General features: G+C 51.6%; 1 protein-coding gene across 2 annotated transcripts in view; it reads left to right on the top strand.

The window, feature by feature from the left end:
* TBCD (tubulin folding cofactor D) overlaps positions 1-24,549 on the top strand; it is a 180,245-nt gene that overhangs the window by 132,570 nt on the left and 23,126 nt on the right. For both annotated transcript variants that reach the window (XM_051838823.2, XM_002723042.5), the window contains 5 exons: positions 8,585-8,658; positions 9,526-9,643; positions 10,881-10,941; positions 12,718-12,740; positions 23,134-23,165. In XM_051838823.2, the coding sequence (XP_051694783.2) occupies positions 8,585-8,658; positions 9,526-9,643; positions 10,881-10,941; positions 12,718-12,740; positions 23,134-23,165 (308 nt within the window). The remainder of the gene's footprint in view (positions 1-8,584; positions 8,659-9,525; positions 9,644-10,880; positions 10,942-12,717; positions 12,741-23,133; positions 23,166-24,549) is intronic.

Genomic DNA, 24,549 nt, shown 5'->3' with positions numbered 1-24,549 from the left:
TGTGTTTCTTTTTAAAAGTTTCCTGATACATAGCCAATTGATACCTCAGGATGAATGTAATTTTAAATCTTTTAACTGGTAGATTATGGAATGTTTACCATCTTAACCAGTTTTAACTGTTAGGTTTAGGGGTGTCAGCTGCATTCAGATGGCTGTGCAGCTGTGACCACTGTCCCTGTCAGCTTGCAGGACCCAGCGTCCCATCAACACTAACTCCTCGCCCGCCCCTGCCACTGGCAGCCCTCATTGTCCTTTGTGTCTCTTTGAGTTTGACTCCCCAAGGAGCCTCATGAAAGGGGAACCCTTTCTGTCTTTCTGTGACTGACGGACGTCATTCAGCATGATGCCCTTGAGGTTCCTTCTTTCTGAGGCTGAGCAGTGTCGGGTGTCTCTTTCTGTCCCTCTGTTGGCTGCTGCTGTGGGCTTGGGGCGCTCTGAGCTCCCAGCTCTTTGGAGTTTGTGCCCATGGTGGATCTGCTGGGTCGCAGCGTGATTCTGTTCCTGATTTTTGAGGCGCCACCATACTGATTCCGTGGGGGCTGCGCATTCTGCATTCCTAACAGCAGGGGGCAGGGCTCCGGTTCGCCCGTGTCCTCACCAGCACTTGTTTCCTGGGTGAGAGTTGGCATCTCACTGTGTTTTTGGTTCGCATTGCCCTGATGATTGGTGTCATTGCCCGTCTCTCATGTGCTTGTTGTCTGCCTTAGCATACTTGGAGAAAAATATTTTTTTTTTATAATTTTTTTTTTATTTTTTTTTATTTTTTTGACAGGCAGAGTGGACAGTGAGAGAGAGAGACAGAGAGAAAGGTCTTCCTTTGCCGTTGGTTCACCCTCCAATGGCCGCCGCGGCCGGCGCGCTGCGGCCGGCGCACCGCGCTGATCCGATGGCAGGAGCCAGGAGCCAGGTGCTTTTCCTGGTCTCCCATGGGGTGCAGGGCCCAAGCACCTGGGCCATCCTCCACTGCACTCCCTGGCCACAGCAGAGGGCTGGCCTGGAAGAGGGGCAACCGGGACAGAATCCGGCGCCCCGACCGGGACTAGAACCCGGTGTGCCGGCGCCTCTAGGCGGAGGATTAGCCTAGTGAGCCGTGGCGCTGGCCTGAGAAAAATCTTTTGAAGTCTTTTGCCCCATTTTTTAATAGATTTGTTGTGCATTCTCGATAGCAGTCAGACAGAGGATGTGCAGGTGTTTCCTCTTACTCAGTAGGCTCCTTCTCTCTGCTGTGTGCTCTGGTGCAGAGAAGTTTTAATTTTAATGTCGTCCAGTCTTCTGGTGTTTATTCTTTTGTTGTCACATTCAAGAAATCATTGCTAAATCTAATGTTGTAAAGCTTTTGCCCTGTATTTTCTTCAGGGTTTTATCATTTTAGATCTTAGGTTAGATATAAAAGTTAAACTGTTTTTTCTCTGGAAACCTTTTATTTAAGGAATGCAAACTTCATACTTTTCATAAATGCAACTTTAGGAATATAGTGATTCTTCCCACCATACCTGCCCTTCCACCCACACTCTCACCCCTCTTTCTCCTCCCTCTCCTATTCCCATTCTTATTTTTTACTGAGATCTATTTTCAGTTAACTTTATACACATACAGTTAACTCTACAAATAGTAGGGGGAAAAGTGTTCTTCAACATTCCAGATGAGGGCTGTTCCAAGTCACTGCTTCTCAGAGTGTCAGTTTCACTTCTAGAGATTACCTTTTAGGTGCTCTGTTAGTTATCACAGATCAGGGAGAACATGTGGTATTTGTCCTTTTGGGACTGGCTTATTTCACTAATCATGATGCTATCTAGTTTCATCCATTTTGTTGCAAATGACAGGTTCCATTTTTTTTAACTACTGTGTAGTATTCCATGGTGTATATATCTCATAATTTCTTTATCCAGTCTTCAGTTTCAGGCATTGGGGTTGATTCCATGTCTTAGCTACTGTGAATTGAGCTGCAATAAACATGTAGGTACAGATAACTCTTTCATATGCTGATTTCATTTCCCTTGGGTAAATTCCCAGGAGTGGGATGGCTGGGTCATGTGGTAGGTCTATATTCAGATTTCTGAGGTATCTCCATAGTCTTCCACAGTGGCTTACCAGTTTACATTCCCAGTAACAGTGGATTAGGGCACCTTTTTCCCACATCCTCACCGGCATTTGTTGTTTGTTGACTTCTGTATGTGAGCTCTTCTGATGAGGTGCGGTGATATTTCACTAGGTTTTGATTCACATTTCCCTGACGGCTGATGATCCTGAGCGTTTTTTCATGTGTCTGTTCTCCTTTTGGATTTGCTGTTTTGAAAATGCCTGTTTAAGTCCTTTGCCCTTTTCTTGACTGTGTTGTTGTTGTTGAGTTTCTTGATCTCTTATCTATTCTGGTTATTAATCCTTTATGAGTTGCATAGTTTGCAAATAATTTCTCCCATTCTGTCAGTTGCCTCTTCACTTTGCTGAAGTTTCTTTTGTAGTGCAGAAGCTTCTCAATTTGATATAATCCCATTTGTCAATTTTGGTTTTGATTGCCTGTGCCTCTGGGGTCTTTCCCAAGAACTCTTTGCCTATGCCAGTGTCTTGCAGGGTTTCCCCAGTGTTCTCTAATAATTTGATGGTATGGGGTCGTAGATTTAGATCTGTAATCCATGTTGAGTGGATGTTTGTGTAAGGTGTGAGGTAGGGGTCTTGCTTCATACTTCCGCATGTGGAGATCCAGCTTTCCCAGCAGCATTTCTTGAAGAAACTGTGCTTGCTCCAGGGGTTGATGTTAGCTCCTTTGTCAAAGATAAGTTGCACGTAGATGGGTGGGTTGATTTCTGGTGTTTCTGTTCTGTCCCATTGGTCTATCCATCTGTTTTTGTACTAGTACCAGGCTGTTTTGATTATAACTGCCCTGCAGTATGTCTTGTAATCTGGTATTGTGATGCCTCCAGCTTTGTTTTTGTTGTATAAGACTGCTTTAGCTATTTGGGGTGTCCTGTGTTTCCAAACGAATTTCAGCATAATTTTTTCTATATCTGAGAAGAATGTCCTTGATATTTTGATTGGTATCATGTTGAATCTGTAAATTGCTTTCTATAGTATGGACGTTTTGATTATATTGATTCTTCCAATTTATGAACATGGAAGATTTTTCCATTTTTTTGTGTCTTCTATTTCTTTCATGTTTTGTAATTCTCATTGTAGAGATCTTTGACATCCTTGGTTAAATTTATTCCAAGGTATTTGATTTTTTTTGTAGCTATTGTGAATGAGATTGGTCTTAGAAACTCTTTCTCAGCCATGGCATTGTCTATGTATACAAAGGCTGTTGATTTTTGTGTATTGATTTTATATCCTTCTACTTTACCAAACTCTTCTATGAGTTCCAATAGTCTCTTAGTGGAGTCTTTTGGATCCTCTACATATAGAATCAGGTCGTCTGCAATAGGGATAATTTGACTTCCTCCTTCCCAATTTGTTTCTCTTTGATTTCTTTTTCTTGCCTAATGGCTCTGGCTAAAACTTCCAGAACTATATTGAATATCAGTGGTGAGAGTGGACATCCTTGTCTGATTCCAGATCTCAGTGGGAATGCTTCCAACTTTTCCCCATTCAATAGGATGCTGGCTGTGGGTTTGTCATAAATTGCCTTGATTGTGTTGAGGAATGTTCCTTCTATACCCTATTGCTTAAAGTTTTCATCATGAAAGGGTGTTGTGTTTTATCAAATGCTTTCTCTGTATTTGTTGAGATAATATGTTTTTGTTGTTCAACTTGTTAATGTGATGTATCACATTGATTGATTTGTGGTTGTTAAAGCATCCCTGCATACCTGGGATAAATCCAGCTTGGTTCTGAATTTGTAATTATGAAATATATGAAGTTTGTTTTCCTTAAATAGAAGGTTTCTAGGGGGTGGGCAGTGTCTGGTAGAATTCAGCAGTGAAGCCGTCCGGTCCTGGGCTTTTCTTCATTGAGAGGATCCTTATTATTACTGATTCACTTTCTGTCTTGGTTATGGGTCTGTTTATGTTTTCTTTGTCTTCATGGCTCAATTTAGGTAGATTGTATGTGTTCAGGAATCTATCCATTTCTTTTAGGTTTCCCAATTTGTTGGCATACAGCTCTTTGTAGTAATTTCTTTTTCATCTTTAATTTTATTGATTTGGGCCTTCTCCTTTTTTTTTTTTTTTTTGTTTATTGGGCCTGTGGTGTGTCAATTTTGTTTATTTTTTCAAAAAACCAGCTTTTAATTTTGCTGATATTTTGTATTTTGTTTCAGCTATGTTTATTTATTCTCTAATTTTAATTATTTCTTTTCTGCTAGTTTTGAGTTTGGTTTGCTGTTGTTTTTCCAGGTCCTTGAGATACACTGATAGCTCATTTATTTGGTGCTTTCCAATTTCTTGATGTGGGCACCAATTGCTATAAACTTGCCTCTTACCACTGCTTTTGCTGTATCCCATATATTTTTTAAAAGATTTATTGATTTATTTAATAGGCAGGGTTGGTGGTGTAGGAGGGTTCTTCCGTCTGCTAGTCTACTACCCAGTTGGCCACAATGGCTGGAGCTATGCCCATCCAAAGCCAGGAGCCAGGAGCTTCTTCTGGGTCTCCCACGAGGGTACAGGGACCCAAGGACGTGGGCCATCTTCCACTGTTTCCCAGGCCAGCAGAGAGCTGGATCAGAAGTGGAACAGCTGGGATTTGAACTGGCATCCATTTGGGATGCTGGCACTGCAGGCAGCAGCTTTACCCGTGAGGCCACAGCACAGGCCCCATGTCTGTATCTTGTAACTGGAGAGTTGAGGCCATTAACATTCAAGGTGACTGTTGATAAGTAACTGGCCCTGCCATTTTCCCATTAGTAGTCCTATCGTTTACTTTGGATTTCCTTTGTATGTTTACTGGGAGATTTTCTGCCTTTACCTTCCTTCACAGTGATGACCATGTTTATCCTTAAGCATCTTCTGTCAGGCTGGGTGAGTGGTGACAAATTCTTTCGATTTCTGTTTGTTAGGGAACATCTTTATTTCACCTTCGTTCATAAATGAGAGCTTTGCAGGGCACAGTATTCTGGGTTGACAGTTTTTTTCTCTTAAGACTTGGAATACATCTTGCCATTCTCTCCTAGTCTATAGGGTTTCTGATAAGTCAGTTGTGAGTAATTGGAGATTCTCTGAAAGTAATCTGGCATTTCTTCGTGCACATGTTAGAATCTTTATGTTTTACTGTGGAGAGTTTGACTACAATGTGTTGTGGTGAGGATCTTTTCTGGTCATGTCTATTAGGAGGTCTGTGTGCTTCCTGTACTTGGACATCCCATTCTTTCTCCAAATTAGGGAAGTTTTCTGTAATTATTCCCCCCAAAATGGGTTTCTAGTGCATTTTCTCTTTCCGCACCTTCAGGAACTCCTGAGGCCTGTATGCTGGTCATATGGTAGTGTCCCGTAGATCTCCAGCACTGTTTTATTTCTATATTTTGTTTGGATTTCTCTTTAAAATCTCAATTTCATGAGAAAATTTTCTTTCATGTCATGTACACATTTCTTTAGTTTGTGGGTTTGTGTCTGATTGCTTCTACATAATCCTACAATCAATTTTTTGAATTCCATTTCTGGCATTTCTTCGATCTCTTCATTTCACAGTCTAGTATTGAAGTGTTGTTGTGTTCCTTTAGGGGTATCGTGTTGTCTTCCTTATTGTTTCTTGAATTGCTGCACTTATTTTTAGGTGTTTGTGGTGATACTTGTTGGTTTTTCCCCACTGTGATGGCTTTATCTTTGAGCCATGCCTCTGGGACTTAGTGCAGTGTCTGCTCTTTCACTGAATACCCTGAGGTCTGCCGGCTGTGGCAGGGAGCTCTGATCGTGCTCCAGGGTGAGGGGAGTGTCCAAGGTGACTCCAAGTTGGGCACGGTAAATCTCTTTCTTTTTTCTTTTATCAGAGGGGCAGTTTGTTTAGCTCTGTTAGCATAGTCTCACGCTCTCCTTCTCTCCTCAAAGGAGACCAGTGCCTGGGCGCTAGCCCCAGGGGGTACAGTTTTCATACATGTTGCCACCAGAACCCCACAAAGAGTCTGTGCAGTCCTTGGTGCGAGCATGGATCCTGCAGCAGTGACCCTCACCAGGCAGTCAGGGAGCCCCGAGCATGTGGAGCCGCCTGCAGTGCCTGCCCAGAGTCCCAGCCACGTTCCGTGTCCTCACATGCAGCCCCAGTGTCTGCGTAGGCCCCAGTACACAAGGCTCCCGCAGTCAGGAGCCCCCAGCCAGACTCAGGCATCTCTTCTTGGGCTGGTTGCTAGGCACGGACACAGGCTGGTGCAGTTGTTACATATGTCCCAAACGGTGCCCGGCCTCTCTCAATGCTGGGTGGTCAGGGAGGGAGGAATGTGCCCCCTGTATTTCCCTCTATGTTAGCAGGTACACTGTCCCCTGCAGGGCTCCAAGCCAGACTCCCGCCAGGCTCTTCCCACTGCTTTATTCTCAGCGGCGTGGGCGGCTGCAGTCTGGTCGCACCTCACTCCAAGGCCGGTGCTGAGGCTCTCGCTGCTGGGTCCTGAGCTGTGCACGTCCACACCCTCCACGTAGGCCCACTGTGTCCCTCTAATTTGCGTGGAGTTTCCTCTGCCATGTTCCTACTAACTCTTCCCTGAGACTGCTCTCTCCACCTTTTTTTTTTATTTATTTATTTATTTATTTATTTATTTATTTATTTATTATTATTTTTGACAGGCAGAGTGGACAGTGAGAGAGAGAGAGAAAGGTCTTCCTTTTCCATTGGTTCACCCCACAATGGCCGCTGTGGCCGGCACACTGTGCTGATCTGAAGCCAGGAGCCAGGTGCTTCTCCTGGTCTCCCTTGCGGGTGCAGGGCCCAAGCACTTGTCCTTCCTCCACTGCACTCCCGGGCCACAGCAGAGAGCTGGACAGGAAGAGGAGCGACCGGGACAGAATCTGGCGCCCCAACCGGGACTAGAACCCGGTGTGCCGGCTCCGCAGGCGGAGGATTAGCCTATTAAGCCATGGCACCGGCCTCTCCACCTTTTTTAAACTATCTTCCCCTAGACTAGAGCAGTGAGCTCCCTCCCTATTCCGCCATCTTGACTCTCAAAATATTTTTAAAGAAAGAAAGCTCCTGCTCCAGGTGACACGGGGGAAGGTGTGTGTCGAAGCCTAAGAGCGCTCGGCAGCCTTGGGACGCTTTGCTGTTGCAACAAGCAGTTCTTCACGTGCTCCTGGTGAAATGGCTTCTTGGAATTGAACAGTTTATGTTGTGCTTGGTGGCGGTGGTGGTACTAGTGCAGTGCCTTCCTTTGTTGTTATGTTTTGAAAGACAGAGAGAGAGAGAGAGATCATTCATCGCTGGCATATTCCCCAAATGGCCGCAACGACCAAGGCTGGGCTAGGCTGAAGCCAGGAGCCAGGGGCTTCTTGCAGGTCTCCCATGTGGGTGCAGGGGCCCATCTTCCACTACTTTCCCAGGCGCATTAGCTGGGAGATGGATCATAAAGGAGCAGCCAGGACTTGAACCAGTGCCCATATAGAATGTGGGCATTGCAGGCAGTGTCTTTACCTGTTATGCTATAGTGCTGACTCCTCTTTTGAAAGTGCTTGTTTATTTTTATTTAGTTGGAAGGCAGAATGACAGAGAAGAAGAGACAGAGCTTAATCTCCCACCTGCGGGTTCACTCCCCAAACGGCCACAATAGCGAGGCCTGGGCCAGGCCAGTCAGAAGCCAGGAACTCCATCGAGGTCTGCCATGTGGGTCAAAGGTTCCCTGCTGTATGGGTATGTGTTAGCAGGAAGCTGGGATCAGAGGCAGCGCAGCTGGGACTTGAGCCAGGCACTCTGCTGTGGGGTGTAGCTATCCCAAGCAGTGGCGTAGCCTGCTGTGTATGTCACTTGCTCCTACTGCCACTGTTTCTGATTAACGTGTGTGCATGGTGTTGGCACACAGACATCAGCTGCCTTGAGGAGTGTTCTGTTTACTGTTGGAAATAGACACCTGAGCAGGTCACGAGACCCCGAGGACCGTCGGGCCCAGGGCTGGGGCAGTGGCACTCCTGGACGGGATCAGCTGTGTTTCTTTCCAGTGCTGTAGGCTTGGAGGTTCTGATAATGAAATTAAGATCCTGCCTTGAGTGTTTCCTTAACGCCCCATCACAGCTCTGTGTCCTTACAGACTCCCTAGTGATTGCTCTTGATCTGGTGCTGCTGGCTGGAGGAGCTGGGGCCCGGGCTCTCAGGTACTGTCCAGTGAGCCCATCCTGCACCTCCGTGGAGCCCAGGCAGGAGCCGCAGGCCAGGAGGGCCTCAGGGCCTTTTCTGCCCGTGTCCCACTGTTGGGTGTTTTCAGCTTTCCAGCAAACGCCACGTGTATGTCAGGCTGAGCCGGGGGGTGAGTGCAGGTGTCATCGAGCCGACCACACCGGGCAGGTGTTCGGTGATCCCCTTCGCCATGTGGCACCCGGGAGAAAGGGCAGACATGTCCTGTTTTCGTCATGGGTCCTGAGAAGTGGCCAGCTGAGACTGATGCCATCTATGAATTGATGACTGCCGGACTCATCAACGTAAAGGATTTGACCCTTTTTGCTGTAACCCCTCCCCCCAGGGTCATCAGAGAGCTGTCAGCGAAGGCACTGCACAACCTGGCCCCACGAGCACCCGAGTACTGCGCCACTCACGGTAGGTGCGCCCCAGCCATCCTGCAGGCACACGTGTGACCACACGTACAGACCCAGGCATGCATGTGCATACTCAGCGCCTGCTGTATGCGGGACAGAGGGGTGTGTGTGTGTGTGTGTGTGTGTGCGTGTGTCTGCCTGCTGAAAACAATGTTTTGTCTCCCTCTTGCTGGGAAGTGTTGGATGAATTGGCCATGGGTTTACCCAGGGGGTGTGTGTATGCGTGTGCCTGTGTATGTAAGCATGTGTGTACATGTGTATATATGTGCACGTGACCGTATGTACACGTATATGTTCATGTGAACGTGTGCATTGCATGTGAGCATGTGTACACACGTGTGTATGTGTGTGCGAGCACGTGGACATGTGTGTGCACGTGAGCGTGTGTGCATGCGTGTGTGTGTGTGTGTACTGGGAGCCTCTAGGCTGTGTGTAAGTGCCAGCATCTGGGCAGAGTCTGTAGGCCTCATCACGAAAATGTGAAAATGGCGACGCCCGTCAGAATGCCCGCCAAGCTCCGGTGGCACCTGGTTTCCAGGCCGCTCATCTTGCTCGCATCTGGGAATGTCTGGACGGAGGATTCTGTCTGCCTCCATGTGGAGCCTGCTTCGGAGCAGAGCAGCAAGGTCTCGTCTGGTAGCCTCATTCTGGTTCAAGTGAAACCTGAGTCGTGCCCGTGTTTGCCACTTAGAATAAGTCAGGACCCTACTTGGCAGTGGGGAAAACACACACGCCTCGAACCTTGCTTTTCTGTGTTGTCCAGAGCCATCCAGGCGCGGCTTTTGGTCTCGGGGGGGTTGTGTTTTCTGAGTGACTGGAGACCCCACAAGCCCCTTTCCACCTGCCTTCCCGGCCCTGTCTCCCACAGTTCTCCCCCGGCTGCTGTCCATGACGCTGAGCCCGGATCTGCACAGCCGGCATGGGGCGATCCTCGCCTGCGCGGAGCTTACCCACGCGTTGCACAAGCTCGCGGTGCAGCAGGGCAGGTAGGCCTCGGCGTGAGAAGGCTGTTGTGCTGGGAAAGCCTCCCCTCGTGCCCACCCTGTAATTACAGTGATCGCAGGTTTGGGGCCATCTCGGCGGTTTTAATTTTTGTTTATTTGTACGGGTGTTGCGGTCTCTATGTTCCCAAAGATTTATTTGTTAAGTGGCAAATGGGCCTCTGTCCTGGTGAGTCACATCCGAGGGTGGACCACCCACCTCTGCTTGCAAGGACCTTAACGTGGCCCGGGCCCAGCGGCGCCCCCTGGTTCCTGAGGCAGTGAGCTGGGCTGTCAGACGCTGTGGGCTGCCCACAGGCTCGCGTCGTCTGTCCCTGCAGCAGCAGCGTTTCCTGGTGTGCGCAGATAGCAGGGAGGAGGTACCCACTGCTGGGCTTCTCACCTTGGTGTTTGTGAAGTGAAACATCACACACACGGTTTCCTGATCCTTAGCCTCCAGTCTGAGAAAAACTGCTGAGGTGGTTCCCTAACCATGGGGATAGCACCGCGTTGGCTTGGCCCCACCTCACTGGCCTGGCCAGCCCTGAGGAAGGTCTGGTTGCAGAGCCCCTCGTGTCCCCATTCCCGGAGCACAGCTGCACAACCAGAGGTCACCCTGCACCTTTGTGTGGGGTGAGACGGTATCTGTGGGCCAAGCCCAAACCTGGCACCGCTGTCGTCCACTGTGAGAAAAGGCAGATGGAGGTGTGCGTGTGCGCGTGAGCGTGTGTGTGTTGGAGGGGGCTGGGCAGGAGCTTCCAGAACCACCTTCCAGTGGGATTGCGCAGGGCATGTTCCCTCCCTGAGCAGTAGTGACAGGTATGGGGTGTTGTCTGCCAGGGAATCGTGTTGAGGTCCTGTGCCCTGAGTTTGGGGGCTGTTCACAAAGGCTCCTCTGCCTAGTACAGGAGGCTCGGTCCCAGCCTGTGCACACAGACTGGGCCTAGTGGGTCACCCTTCTCCATTGGGAACGGCGGGAGCCCTGCTGGCTGTGCTTTTCTGAGGAGCCAGGTGAGCCCTTAAGCAGAGATGAGCAGGAAGTTGCTGGGGCCAGAGCATTGCGAGTGCTTCCTTCCACTCATTCCCTGTGACTCTGCGTCTTTATGTAAAATCAGAAGTGAGGATACACCCTGGGGGATGCAGGGACAGCCGGAGCCGGAGCATCTTCCTGCACCTGCGTGCTCTGTGGCGTGCCATGGGGTCTCAGTCCCGCTGACCTCAGTGCTATGTTCTGTTCCTGCAGGCCCCTCACGGACTGTCTGGATGAGAAGGCTGTGCAGGGTCTGAAGCAGATTCACCAGCAGGTCTGTGTGGGGCCCGTCTCAGCCCCGGGGCTGCTGTACAACCTCCTGTCCTGGGTGCAGTAGGGTGACCAGGCGTGACCACGCTGGGAGCACAGTCCCTCTTTGACATCACCCTGTGACCAGCCACTGTGGGTCCTTCTAGGGCAGGAGGTGGGGACAGACTTCTCGTGTGGCCACAGTGTGCTTGTGCACACAGTGGGGGTTTCAGATGAGCTAGGCTGGGCACCCAGAACTGTAGCAGGGTCTTTGGGTTCTAGCTCTGCATGTCAGGCTGGGATGCTGCGTCTCCTGAAAGTAAATCCAGAATTTTGTGTGGACATTTCATGCAGAAGGGAGATTATGCATTTTTCTGGGTTTTTCAGTTGTCAAGGGCTTCTGGACTCAGAAGAGGTAAAATCTAACTGTGTCTCTTAGCATTGTAGGATCATATAAAAATCATGAGGAATGAAATGGTTTTGCTTTTTGTTATTCAAAATAGATTTATATTTTTTTTTAAAAAAAAGATTTTATTTATTTGAGAGGTAGAGTTACAGACAGTGAGAGGGAGAGACAGAGAGAGGTCTTCCAGCTGCTGGTTCACTTCCCCAGATGGCTGCAACGGCTGGAGCTGGGCCGATCCGAAGCCAGGAGCCAGGAGCTTCCTCCAGGTCTTTCCACATGGGTGCAGGGGCCCAAGCACTTGGGCCATCTTCTCCTGCTTTCCCGGGCCACAGCAGAGAGCTGGATTGGAAGAGGCATAGCCGGGACTAGAACCGGTGCCCATAGGGATGGCGGTGCCACAGGCAGAGGGTTAACCTGTGCCACAGCACTGGTCACTATATATTCTATTTTAAAGATTTATGTATTTGAAAGGCAGAGTTACAAAGAGAGAGAGAGATTTTCCATTTACTGCTTCACTACCCAAATGGCTGCAGTGAGCAGGGCTGTGTCAGGCTAAAGCCAGGAGCTTCTTCCAGGTCTTCCATGTTGTTGGCAGGGGCCTAATCACTTGAGCCTTCTGGTGCCTTAGCAGGGAGCTGGATCGGAAGTGGAGCAGCTGAGACTTGAACCGACACCCATATGAGGTGCCGGCATCACAGGCAGTGGCTTTACCCACTGTGCTACAATGCTGGCCCCAAGAGTTTCATATTATTTAAAATTTCCTTTTTTTGTAATAATTTATCATTTTGATCTTGGACTTTAGTTGGTTTGCTTACATTTTTCACATGTGATAGTGCAGGCTGTGACTGTGCACATGTTTGGGCCTCAGTTTCTGTAAAACATGGGTAGTCATAGAACCTTCTTTGAGATTTTGTAAGAATTGCAAATTGCGTTGAAAGGATTGAGTAGAATTGTTGGCCAAGTGTGGACACTGAGTAAATTTTAGCCGTGACAGTAATGGGGATATTTCCTGTGGAGAAAATGCAACAGCAGCGTCCTGTCTGGCACGGTCAGTTTTCTGCCGTGAACTGTCTCGGGGATGTTTGAGAGTCAGACCCTGGGGCCAGAGCACGGCTTAGTCCTTCCCACGCCACCATGGCCACCCTCGCGCTCTCCGCCTCTTTCCCTTCCCAGGGCAGTGCACGTGGCCGGGAGGCTGAGATGGTTACTGAGGCGTCGATGGGGCCACAGCAGAGGGTGGGAGGCCTTGTCCTCGGCCGTGCGGTTGGCCCAGCGCCTAGAGAGCCTTGATCCGCCTCCAGGCCTTATTCGTGTTTGGATTCTTGTTAATGTTGAATATGTGCTGGTGTTTGCAAGCCCAGATTATTCAAATAACTCTCCGTTCTTTACTTTCAGCTTCACGAGCGTCAGCTGTACAGGTAAGCCTCTCAAAAGCTAAGTTTTTATGGTTTATGTCTTTTTTTAGTCTTACTTATTATTTGAAATGCAGAGTGACAGAAGTCAGCCTGTTCATTCCCCAGATGCCCACAGCAGCTGGGCTCGGGTTGCTGAAGCCAGAAACAGCAGCTCCATGCAGGTCTCCCACGTGGGTGGCAGGGATGCAGCACTTGCTGCCTCCCTGGCTGCTTTAGCAGGAAGCTGGATTTGAAGAGGAGCAGTCAGGACTTGAAGCTGGATTTGAAGAGGAGCAGTCAGGACTTGAGCCAGGCACCCTGATACAGGACAGGCATCCCAAGTGGATGCTCAACTGGCTGTACCACAATGCTGCACCTACATTTAGTGTCTTAAGAAAAAAATCATATTGCCAGGAAGAGTCTGGGCGGTGTGCTCTGTGTCCATCTTTCTGAAGAGGAGTAGCTATTACTCAGTATCCAAGGGCATGAAGGTCGTAGCCCCGGGGTTTGAGGTGTTGTGGGGCTCACTTCACGTGTGATGGTGTTTGCCCACGTGTGCTTTGCTGGGCTGGCTCTTTGTCCCAGGTACAGCCCCCACCCACCAGGATGCAGTGCAGGGAGTCCCTGGGAAGTTGCTCCTGCCTTTTGCCTTTGGTCCCTCCCAGACCCCTGGCTCATGGCACCCTGAGTCGCCTTCATTGCTGTGGTCTTTCGTTTTCTACCATTTCATGCAGATGGACTCAGCACCGAGCCTTTGGGCTGGTTTCTTTCTTGGGGCAAGCTGTTTGAAGGTTCACTTTGATACTTGGCTCCTCCAGTCCATGGACAATTTGGGGTGACACCGAGCCTCTCTGTGTGCTACTTGAGCTCCCCGTGTGGTCTTGGCAGAGCGGCTGCTCTGAGCCCTGGCTCAGGAAAAGCTTCGTGCCTGTCTTGTTGCCAGCACAGCTCCTCCTGAGTTCTGGGTACAGCTGTTTGTCAGCCTTTGTAGTTTGACGGAAGTGACTCCTCAGTGTGTCTTGTGTGGGACGGTGAGCATCGTGTTGTTTGCTGAAGGCCTTTTTGATCTTTTTTAGCTGCCCTGTCTGGGGCCTGGGTGGCCTTGCAGTTGCCAGCGCACAGCCCTGTGCTTCCGTCGACAGCGAGGTTAGAGCTGGAAGTTGCTCTTCGTCTGTCTCTTCCCTGCTGGTTTCCCAGCCTCTCCTCTGGACTCTGGCCCAGCGACAGGAGAGGGTGGGTCTCTGGGTCCCTGGCTTCACTGTGGCCACAGGGAAGGCCCCAGATGCTGCCCACAGAGCAGAGACCTGTGTCCCGCCTCCAACTACTGTCTACTCGCTCTGGTTAGGTGAAGGGCATTTCTGGTTTGCATTTCCTCAGGGAAGGTGTCACCTGAGCTCCCACCTGTAGGTCTCTGTCCCCATGTGTGTGCCGTGGTTCTTCTAGACCTAGGTAGACAAGAAGATGGCTCTGCCTGCTGGTGCTTGGGATTCATGGGTGGTTTCCCATGGGCCATGATGCTTACCTGACACTGGGTGTGAGGGTAACATTGGGACCCCATGTGTCCTTGGAGTATTGTTTTCTTGTGAGGCCAAGTCCTCAGGACCACCTTGTGGTCCAGCGACTTCCTGTAGGGACTCAGCAAGGCCAGGACTTGCATGGTTGTGATGACAGTGAATGGGCTGGTCAGGGAAGAGGCCCACAGGGCAGTGACCCAGTGGACCAGCATGGGCCTCCTATGTCCTCTCCTGCTGAGTCATGCCAACAGCCCTCAGTTCTCCAGCTGCAGTTAAGAGGCCCGTGACTCACGTAGGAGGGGGGGCCTGGGTGTCAGTCCTGGCTCTGCTCCCAGTTTAGCCCCTGCTAATGCATAACCTCTCCAGCACACACATGGGCACTGCCTGCTGGGGAGCTCTCCTGGGTCTTGGTGTCCTGGGTTTTTATTGGTGTCGGTCACAGGCACGGCTGATCCCGCATGGCTGACCTCGGTCTCCAGCCCATCCAGGGCAGGGCTCATCCCATGTGGCCCAGGCTCTGCCCTAATCACGTTAGACGCATAGGTGAGAGAAAGACTTGTGTCAGGCAGAGCACTGGGCAAGCTTGGGGCTCTCTTAGGAGCCGGGCAGAGGGTCAGGTCTTTCCCCCTGGTGTGCTACGTGGAGGCTTCATGGCTGTGCAAGTTGTGTGAGGCAGGGCCTTGGGCATTTGAGGTTTTTTAAGGGGGTAGAGTGTTCCAGTCTGCAGGTCCTGTGAGAGGGTAGAATGTTGTGTGTGCAGGTTCTGTGAGAAGGTAGAATGTTGTGGTGTGTGAGTTCTGTGAGAAGGTAGAATGTTGTGGTGTTTGAGTTCTGTGAGAGGGTAGAATGTTGTGGTGTGTGGGTTCTGTGAGAGGGTAGAATGTTGTGGTGTGTGAGCTCTGTGAGAGGGTAGAATGTTGTGGTGTGTGAGTTCTGTGAGAGGGTAGAATGTTGTGGTGTGTGAGTTCTGTGAGAGGGTAGAATGTTGTGGTGTGCGGGTTCTGTGAGAGGGTAGAATGTTGTGGTGTGTGAGTTCTGTGAGGGTAGAATGTTGTGGTGTGTGAGTTCTGTGAGAGGGTAGAATGTTGTGGTGTGTGAGTTCTGTGAGAGGGTAGAATGTTGTGGTGTGCAGGTCTGTGAGAGGGTAGAATGTTGTGGTGTGCAGGTCTGTGAGAGGGTAGAATGTTGTGGTGTGCAGGTCTGTGAGAGGGTAGAATGTTGTGGTGTGCGGGTTCTGTGAGAGGGTAGAATGTTGTGGTGTGCAGGTCTGTGAGAGGGTAGAATGTTGTGGTGTGCAGGTCTGTGAGAGGGTAGAATGTTGTGGTGTGCGGGTTCTGTGAGAGGGTAGAATGTTGTGGTGTGTGAGTTCTGTGAGAGGGTAGAATGTTGTGGTGTGCAGGTCTGTGAGAGGGTAGAATGTTGTGGTGTGCGGGTTCTGTGAGAGGGTAGAATGTTGTGGTGTGTGAGTTCTGTGAGAGGGTAGAATGTTGTGGTGTGCGGGTTCTGTGAAAGGGTAGAATGTTGTGGTGTGCGGGTTCTGTGAGAGGGTAGAATGTTCTGGTGTGCAGGTCTGTGAGAGGGTAGAATGTTCTGGTGTGCAGGTCTGTGAGTGGGTAGAATGTTGTGGTGTGTGAGTTCTGTGAGAGGTAGAATATTGTGGTGTGCGGGTTCTGTGAGAGGGTAGAATGTTGTGGTGTGTGAGTTCTGTGAGAAGGTAGAATGTTGTGGTGTGCGGGTTCTGTGAGAGGGTAGAATGTTCTGGTGTGCAGGTTCTGTGAGAGGGTAGAATGTTGTGGTGTGCAGGTCTGTGAGAGGGTAGAATGTTGTGGTGTGCAGGTCTGTGAGAGGGTAGAATGTTCTGGTGTGTGAGTTCTGTGAGAGGGTAGAATGTTGTGGTGTGCGGGTTCTGTGAGAGGGTAGAATGTTCTGGTGTGCAGGTTCTGTTAGAGGGTAGAATGTTGTGGTGTGTGAGTTCTGTGAGAGGGTAGAATGTTGTGGTGTGTGAGTTCTGTGAGAAGGTAGAATGTTGTGGTGTGCGGGTTCTGTGAGAGGGTAGAATGTTCTGGTGTGCAGGTTCTGTGAGAGGGTAGAATGTTGTGGTGTGCGGGTTCTGTGAGAGGTTAGAATGTTCTGGTGTGCAGGTTCTGTGAGAGGGTAGAATGTTGTGGTGTGTGAGTTCTGTGAGAGGGTAGAATGTTGTGTGCAGGTCTGTGAGAGGGTAGAATGTTGTGGTGTGTGGGTTCTGTGAGTGGGTAGAATGTTGTGATGTGCGGGTTCTGTGAGAGGGTAGAATGTTGTGGTGTGCGGGTTCTGTGAGAGGGTAGAATGTTGTGGTGTGTGAGTTCTGTGAGAGGGTAGAATGTTGTGGTGTGTGAGTTCTGTGAGAGGGTAGAATGTTGTGGTGTGTGAGTTCTGTGAGAGGGTAGAATGTTGTGGTGTGTGGGTTCTGTGAGAGGGTAGAATGTTGTGGTGTGTGAGTTCTGTGAGAGGGTAGAATGTTGTGGTGTGTGGGTTCTGTGAGAGGGTAGAATGTTGTGGTGTGTGAGTTCTGTGAGAGGGTAGAATGTTGTGGTGTGTGAGTTCTGTGAGAGGGTAGAATGTTGTGGTGTGTGAGCTCTGTGAGAGGGTAGAATGTTGTGGTGTGCAGGTCTGTGAGAGGGTAGAATGTTGTGGTGTGCAGGTCTGTGAGAGGGTAGAATGTTGTGGTGTGCGGGTTCTGTGAGAGGGTAGAATGTTGTGGTGTGTGAGTTCTGTGAGAGGGTAGAATGTTGTGGTGTGCGGGTTCTGTGAGAGGGTAGAATGTTGTGGTGTGTGAGTTCTGTGAGAGGGTAGAATGTTGTGGTGTGCAGGTCTGTGAGAGGGTAGAATGTTGTGGTGTGTGGGTTCTGTGAGAGGGTAGAATGTTGTGGTGTGTGAGCTCTGTGAGAGGGTAGAATGTTGTGGTGTGCAGGTTCTGTGAGAGGGTAGAATGTTGTGGTGTGTGAGTTCTGTGAGAGGGTAGAATGTTGTGGTGTGCGGGTTCTGTGAGAGGGTAGAATGTTGTGGTGTGTGAGTTCTGTGAGAGGGTAGAATGTTGTGGTGTGCGGGTTCTGTGAAAGGGTAGAATGTTGTGGTGTGCGGGTTCTGTGAGAGGGTAGAATGTTCTGGTGTGCAGGTCTGTGAGAGGGTAGAATGTTGTGGTGTGTGAGTTCTGTGAGAGGTAGAATGTTGTGGTGTGCGGGTTCTGTGAGAGGGTAGAATGTTGTGGTGTGTGAGTTCTGTGAGAAGGTAGAATGTTGTGGTGTGCGGGTTCTGTGAGAGGGTAGAATGTTCTGGTGTGCAGGTTCTGTGAGAGGGTAGAATGTTGTGGTGTGCAGGTCTGTGAGAGGGTAGAATGTTCTGGTGTGTGAGTTCTGTGAGAGGGTAGAATGTTGTGATGTGCGGGTTCTGTGAGAGGGTAGAATGTTCTGGTGTGCAGGTTCTGTGAGAGGGTAGAATGTTGTGGTGTGTGAGTTCTGTGAGAGGGTAGAATGTTGTGGTGTGTGAGTTCTGTGAGAAGGTAGAATGTTGTGGTGTGCGGGTTCTGTGAGAGGGTAGAATGTTCTGGTGTGCAGGTTCTGTGAGAGGGTAGAATGTTGTGGTGTGCGGGTTCTGTGAGAGGGTAGAATGTTCTGGTGTGCAGGTTTTGTGAGAGGGTAGAATGTTGTGGTGTGTGAGTTCTGTGAGAGGGTAGAATGTTGTGATGTGCGGGTTCTGTGAGAGGGTAGAATGTTGTGGTGTGCGGGTTCTGTGAGAGGGTAGAATGTTCTGGTGTGCAGGTTTTGTGAGAGGGTAGAATGTTGTGGTGTGTGAGTTCTGTGAGAGGGTAGAATGTTGTGATGTGCGGGTTCTGTGAGAGGGTAGAATGTTGTGGTGTGTGAGTTCTGTGAGAGGGTAGAATGTTGTGGTGTGTGAGTTCTGTGAGAGGGTAGAATGTTGTGGTGTGTGAGTTCTGTGAGAGGGTAGAATGTTGTGGTGTGTGAGTTCTGTGAGAGGGTAGAATGTTGTGGTGTGTGAGCTCTGTGAGAGGGTAGAATGTTGTGGTGTGCAGGTCTGTGAGAGGGTAGAATGTTGTGGTGTGCAGGTCTGTGAGAGGGTAGAATGTTGTGGTGTGTGAGTTCTGTGAGAGGGTAGAATGTTGTGGTGTGTGAGTTCTGTGAGAGGGTAGAATGTTGTGGTGTGTGGGTTCTGTGAGAGGGTAGAATGTTGTGGTGTGTGAGTTCTGTGAGAGGGTAGAATGTTGTGGTGTGTGAGTTCTGTGAGAGGGTAGAATGTTGTGGTGTGTGAGTTCTGTGAGAGGGTAGAATGTTGTGGTGTGTGAGTTCTGTGAGAGGGTAGAATGTTGTGGTGTGTGAGTTCTGTGAGAGGGTAGAATGTTGTGGTGTGTGGGTTCTGTGAGAGGGTAGAATGTTGTGGTGTGTGGGTTCTGTGAGAGGGTAGAATGTTGTGGTGTGTGAGTTCTGTGAGAGGGTAGAATGTTGTGGTGTGTGGGTTCTGTGAGAGGGTAGAATGTTGTGGTGTGCGGGTTCTGTGAGAGGGTAGAATGTTGTGGTGTGCAGGTCTGTGAGAGGGTAGAATGTTGTGGTGTGTGAGTTCTGTGAGAGGGTAGAATGTTGTGGTGTGCGGGTTCTGTGAGAGGGTAGAATGTTCTGGTGTGCAGGTTCTGTGAGTGGGTAGAATGTTGTGGTTTGTGGGTTCTGTGAGGGGCGGAATGTTTTGGGGTTTCTGTGAGAGGTAGGATGTTGATTGTGCGAGATCTGTGAGAGGGTAGAACACTCTGTGCGCAGGTTCTATAAGAAGGTGAAATGTCTGGTACATATGAGTTCATATGAACATGAGTGCATGTGAGGCTGGATGGGGTCCTGTAAAACCCCAGGTCATCCACCTTGGCCTCGGTGCGTCCTGCCAGGAGCCTGGGGTCATGTTTCATGTTGGAGGTGACTGGGAGGTCCAGGGGCCCAGGCCAGGCTGCTGTCACCGGAAACACCCAAGTTCTCACCCTGAAGAGCAAAGGGGAGAGCGTGTTGTAGCGTCACTGCTCATGGCGACACAGCGACACCTGTGTCCTGCTCACCCGCGGGAGCCATGCAGACCAGAAGCCCAGGGTTCTTCATGTCAGAGCATCGCTGTGGGGTGTGCACAGGCGGACATGGGCACCCTGCCTGAGGCGTGTGTGTGAAGAGCTGTGCCTTTACCCCTGCCGGCCCTTCTCCCCGTGTCCCACGGCCCTGGAGGCCTGTTTGTCGCCTCCGAGAATGCAACAGTTGGCTAGAGGCCCCATGTCTTGGGAGTAGTGCCATTGGCCTTGTCCCTGGCTGAGGCAGCTTGTGTCTCTGGGAGCTTCTGTCCATCCCATGAGGCCTTGAGGGAGCCTGCCCAGGAGGTCCTGCAGCAAGGACTGATTTGTTGGAACCAAACTTGTGTCTGAAAAGTCTGAGCTAGGGAAATGAAGAGGAGCTGGCGCTGTGGCAAAGCCGGCAGAGCTGCCGCCTGCAGCGCCGGCATCCCATGTGGGCACCAGTTTGAGTCCTAGCTGCTCCACTTCCCATCCAGCTCCCTGCTAATGTGCCTGGGAAAGCAGTGGAGGATGGCGCTAGCCCTTGGGCCCCTGCAGTCATGTGGGAGACTCAGAAGAAGCTCCTGGCTTCTGCCTGGCACAGCCCCAGCTGTTGCGGCTATTCAGGGAGTGAACCAGTGGATGGAAGATCTCTCTGTCTCTCCCTCTCCCTCTTTCTAACTGCCTTTCAAATAAATAAATCTTTAACAAAAAAAGAAAAGAAAAGAGGAGCCAGTAGCCATGAGCCTGAAGGATACAAGCCCGCCCCGCTGGCGACTGACATTTGGCCGTGTGCTTGATCTCGGCTGGTCCCTCTCTTCATGTGTGTATCATCCGGTTTCCTTGACACGAGTGAGTTGTAGGCATCGGGATGTCTCCCCCGGTACTTGGGGCCGTGTCGCTGCCGAGCAGGCTGTTCTGTGTTGGCGTCACTGCTTGCTGGCGAGTGCAGCCGTGGCAGCGCGCTCATCCAGGCTCACGTCCAGACTCAGCTCCGCACGTGTTAGAGCTCAGTCGGCTCCAGGTGCCGCTGCCTCGGGAGACGCTCCACATCCAGTGTCTGTCGCCTGTTCCCTCCTGGCTGGGTGTGGGCGGAGCTTGGGGTCAGGCTGCCCCTTGCTGGGCTAAAGGGGCCACACCCTGTGGAAGATGTTCCTGGAGAGGCGGTCCCCTAGGTAGGGGCTGGGGGTGGATGTCCTGTGCGGCCTCTCCTTCCCTGCTTGGGTCCCTCCACTGGGGCTTCCAGTTGGTGGTCTAGTTCTCCTTTCTGTGCAAGCAGGGCTCACGCTCTGCCTTCTCTCTGTCCTACGTCTGTCCTGGAGACCCGTGAGCACTTGTCACGTCACCAGGTTGTGATTGTTAATGCCATTATCACTGTGGCTCAGGTGGTCCCTGTTTGATCTGCAGGAGGGCGTGGGAGCAGACCCCTGCCGTGCTGTGGGAGTCCCTTAGTTGTGAGCAATCCTTCCTGGCAAGCAGTTTCCTACTGTGTGTTCACAGCTGCTCCGGAACCCAGCCCTGGTTTGACCGAAAGATCCTCAGGGTTTTAGTGGCCTGAACATGGACTTCTAAAACAGAAAAAGTGTAAAGTTTTCGCAGAGCCTGCCTAGTGCAGCAGGGGAGACCTTTCTGTAAGAGACTGGGACGAAGCAGGGGCTCTCGGGCTCTCGGGGCCGTCTGCAGCCGTGCCAGCACTGTTCGTGGTGTGGTCCCAGGAAGGCTGGTGGCCCCCGCTGGGAGCACAGGGCCACTGGGCGGGCAGTGCCCCCAGCCTGCGCTGCTGCGGGTGCTGAACGAGAGTCTGTGTTCTCGCAGGCACATGCAATTCTGAATAACCTCATGGGTCAGACCAAGGCCAGCAGAGGGAGAGCTCAGAGGCTGTGGGGACTTCCAGGGGTTTCTTCACCGAGGTCTGTCCGTTGCACTCACAGGTCACTGTGATTCTTAATAGATGTTGGCAAATGGGAATGGGATGTGTCATTCTACTATTGCTGTCCCACAGGCTAATTTATTTGAAAGAATGATAGAGAGAGACCTTCCATCTGCTGGTTCATTCCCTGAATAGCCACATCAGCCAGGGCTTGGCCAGGCTGGAGCTGTGAGCCAGAGACCCCGTCTGGGTCTCCCACACGCATGACTTGGACCGTCCCGTGCTGCCTTCCCAGGGGCATTAACAGGGAGCTGGACAGAAGCAGACAGCTGGGACTTGGCCCAGCGCTGGTGTGGGATGCCGTGTCTGCAAGTGGCAGCTGAACTTGCTGTGCCACAACGCCAGCCCTTTAAAACTTTCTTTTTGAGGAATAATTCACATGCAGTAATGTTCACGAACAGCGTGATGGATATTGCCAGATGACCCTCCCACAAGGGAGCGCCCAGCCACCAGAAAGTGCCCCTTTGCTCTGAGGGTAACCTCAGCCCACCGGCGGCTCCTGTCTCTGGTTCTGCCTCCTTTGCTTCCACTCTTTCTAATCTGCTGCTCATTGAGTTTCATGCAATTTTTCTCTTCATACTTGTGGTTTAAAAATTTGTCTTGAAATTCTACATTGTGTCTTTTTTTATTATTATTAATATTTGACAGATAGAGTTAGACAGTGAGAGAGAGAGACAGAGAGAAAGGTCTTCCTTCCATTGGTTCACCCCCCAAATGGTTGCTACGGCCGGAGCTACACCGATCCGAAGCTGGGAGCCAGGTGCTTCTTCCTGGTCTCCCATGCGGGTGCAGGCGCCCAAGCACCTGGACCATCATCCACTGCCTTCCCGGGCCACCGCAGAGAGCTGGACTGGAAGAGGAGCAGCCGGGACTAGAACCCAGCACCCATATGGGATGCCGGTGCCGCAGGCGGAGGATTAGCCAAGTGAGCCACGGCGCCGGCCTACTTTGTCTTATGCCTCCTGTCTCCCCATCCTGTTCCCTTTCCTCTGCTGTTTTGGACGTACAGGGAACCTAACACCGTCTTGGTGACCGCAGTGTAGCCCATCATCCTTGGCGTTCCTGGGCCTGCTGTGGTTGGTTTTTCTTCTGTTTGTAGCCACATTTTCCTAATAACCCTCCTTGTGAGATGTGTAGCCTGGGATGGGATCTTGTCACCTTCTGTGTTTCTGGTCGGGATTGGTGAGACTGTGCAGGCCTGTGAGTCCAGAGCAGTGGCACCTGGGGATACCGAGGTGTTCCGTCCCTTTACCACATGCAGCCCAGTGCCAGCATGCGGGCGAGGGCGCCCAGAGCTGCCCTTTGGCTCCCCCTCCTCTGCCACTCCATCTCAGCCCCGTCGGCCTCACCCATCTCCCACCCTGACCTCTGCTGAGTGAGGCACTTCCCCCATTCTGCACCCAGGATCCCCAGCAGCTCTCCGGGCTGTCCATGGCCCCTCCCGCCTCCCTCACTCTCTCGTCCGCTTTGGAAAGAGTTCTCCTTTTGTCCAGTTTTCTAATTATTTACTCAGGAGGCAAATCCAGAGACTGTTACTCTGCTGGGTCAGAAGCAAGGGCTCATAGGTTGCTGTTTGTCTTCTCAGAGTTCCTCCGATCCCTGTGTATGGTTCCTGTGGTGGGCGTGGGCAGACAGGTGCACTGGTCTCCCCTGACTGTCATGGTGGCACATCCACCTCACCCCTTGGGGTTTGTGGCTGCACCTTGCTCTGCGCAGGGCAGCCGGGTGCTCCGTGTGGCCAGGGAGCCGAAGGCTGTCGAACATCGTTTTAGTAGCAAGCTAACATAATTAGCTGTATTTTTTGTTGCCTGAAGTTACATCTGCTGCTTGGTGAGGATAGTTCATATTCCATTACATGTGAAGCGATTTAACTCTGAGCGTTTCATTGATGTCTTTCAGGGGACTGGGAGGAGAGCTCATGAGACAAGCAGGTAGGTCTGAGTCCCTGCCGCTGGAGAGGAGAGACGGGGCCAGGCCCTCTGTGGACGTGCGTCCCAGGAGGCCCGAGGTTCCTCCTGCGGTAGTCCACCTCCCTCCGCCTGGCGCCACCCTGCTGCCCTGTGCCTGCTGCTGTGTGTCCCTACCTGCCTCCGTCCCAGCTGCTGTGGGGAGGCTGGTCTGGCCAGGAGAGTGCTGTGGCCTCTCACGACGGGGTGGTGTCTCCTCCCCGTGCGTCATTGAGCCTAAATGCAACTGTAGAGCAAAGGACCACTTAAAAATGTTCAGGAATGCAAGTGACACCAAAGCCCGCGAAACTCACCCTGCGAGGACTTCAGGTGCTCACTGGCTTGTCTGGGATTATTCCCCGGAGGGCCCAGTGGTCCTGGCCCCAGCTGCGTGAGACTTCCCCCTGGGTGGGCTGGCAGAGCTGGTGAGTGGGCTTGGGTGTGACGTGTGGCCACAGCACACCAGGCTTGGTGCGTGGTGGGTGCTGGTCTGCAGACCTGGACGGCAGCCACACGTGTGTCTGGGCTCCCTCTAGGGACTCAGCCTGGGTCCTTGCGGCTCCCAGCAGTGCACTGCCTGGAGGGACTGGGATGGAGCCTGCAGGGTTGCCAGCAGGGTCGTGGCACACAGATTTGTTTCTGCGCTGACGAGGCAGGGACCTTGCAGCTGTGGGGCAGTGTTCCCAAGATTGGAGCCCCTGGGAGTCCCAGGCATTCGTGAGTGCTGGGCCTGAGACATGGTGTCCTCTGTGGGGTGCTGACGCTGGAGAGGAGGGTGGGTGTGACTGGGGAGCAGGTGTCCCCAGGTGTGCAGAGGCTCTGAGGGAGGGTTGCAGCATCGTGCTGCATCTGCATTGCCCACATGGGACCTGCCTGGAGCTGAGAAGTCACGGGACCTAGGATCAGGTTGGAAGGCCCCGTTTGGGGCAGGTGTGTGGACTCTGAGCCATGTGCTGGGCTCCTCTGTCCCCAGGAGCTGGCTGGTGTTTGCCTGCTCAGAGGCAGGGGAGGGTGCCAGAGGCCATGCGTGTGGGTGCCCCATGACACCTGAGAGCCAAACCCCAGCACTGCCTGCACAGGTGCTTGTCAGGAAGGGAGGCACGCACCTGTGCAGCCATGCGAAGGCTGCAGCGGTGAGCGAGTGAGCTGTGGGGAAAGGTGTGCTAAGATTCCGGCTGTGGGTTCCCTGGGTTGTCAGATCCACTGTGCACAGAGCCAGGCCTGCCCTTGTGGAGCTCAGGAACTCATGGGCCAAGAGCCATCTTGGGGAGGGAAGCTGCCACACCCCAGGGACCAGGACGAGGCGCAGTGAGTTGCAGGCAGGTAGCCGTGAGCACAGTTGACGAAGCCCTGGCTGAGCTGAGGCCTG

The sequence above is a fragment of the Oryctolagus cuniculus genome, chromosome 17 (assembly GCF_964237555.1).
Source record: "Oryctolagus cuniculus chromosome 17, mOryCun1.1, whole genome shotgun sequence".
NCBI lineage: Eukaryota > Metazoa > Chordata > Mammalia > Lagomorpha > Leporidae > Oryctolagus > Oryctolagus cuniculus.
The sequence above is the reverse complement of the archived record's forward strand: the minus strand, read 5'-3'. Positions and strand labels throughout refer to the sequence as shown.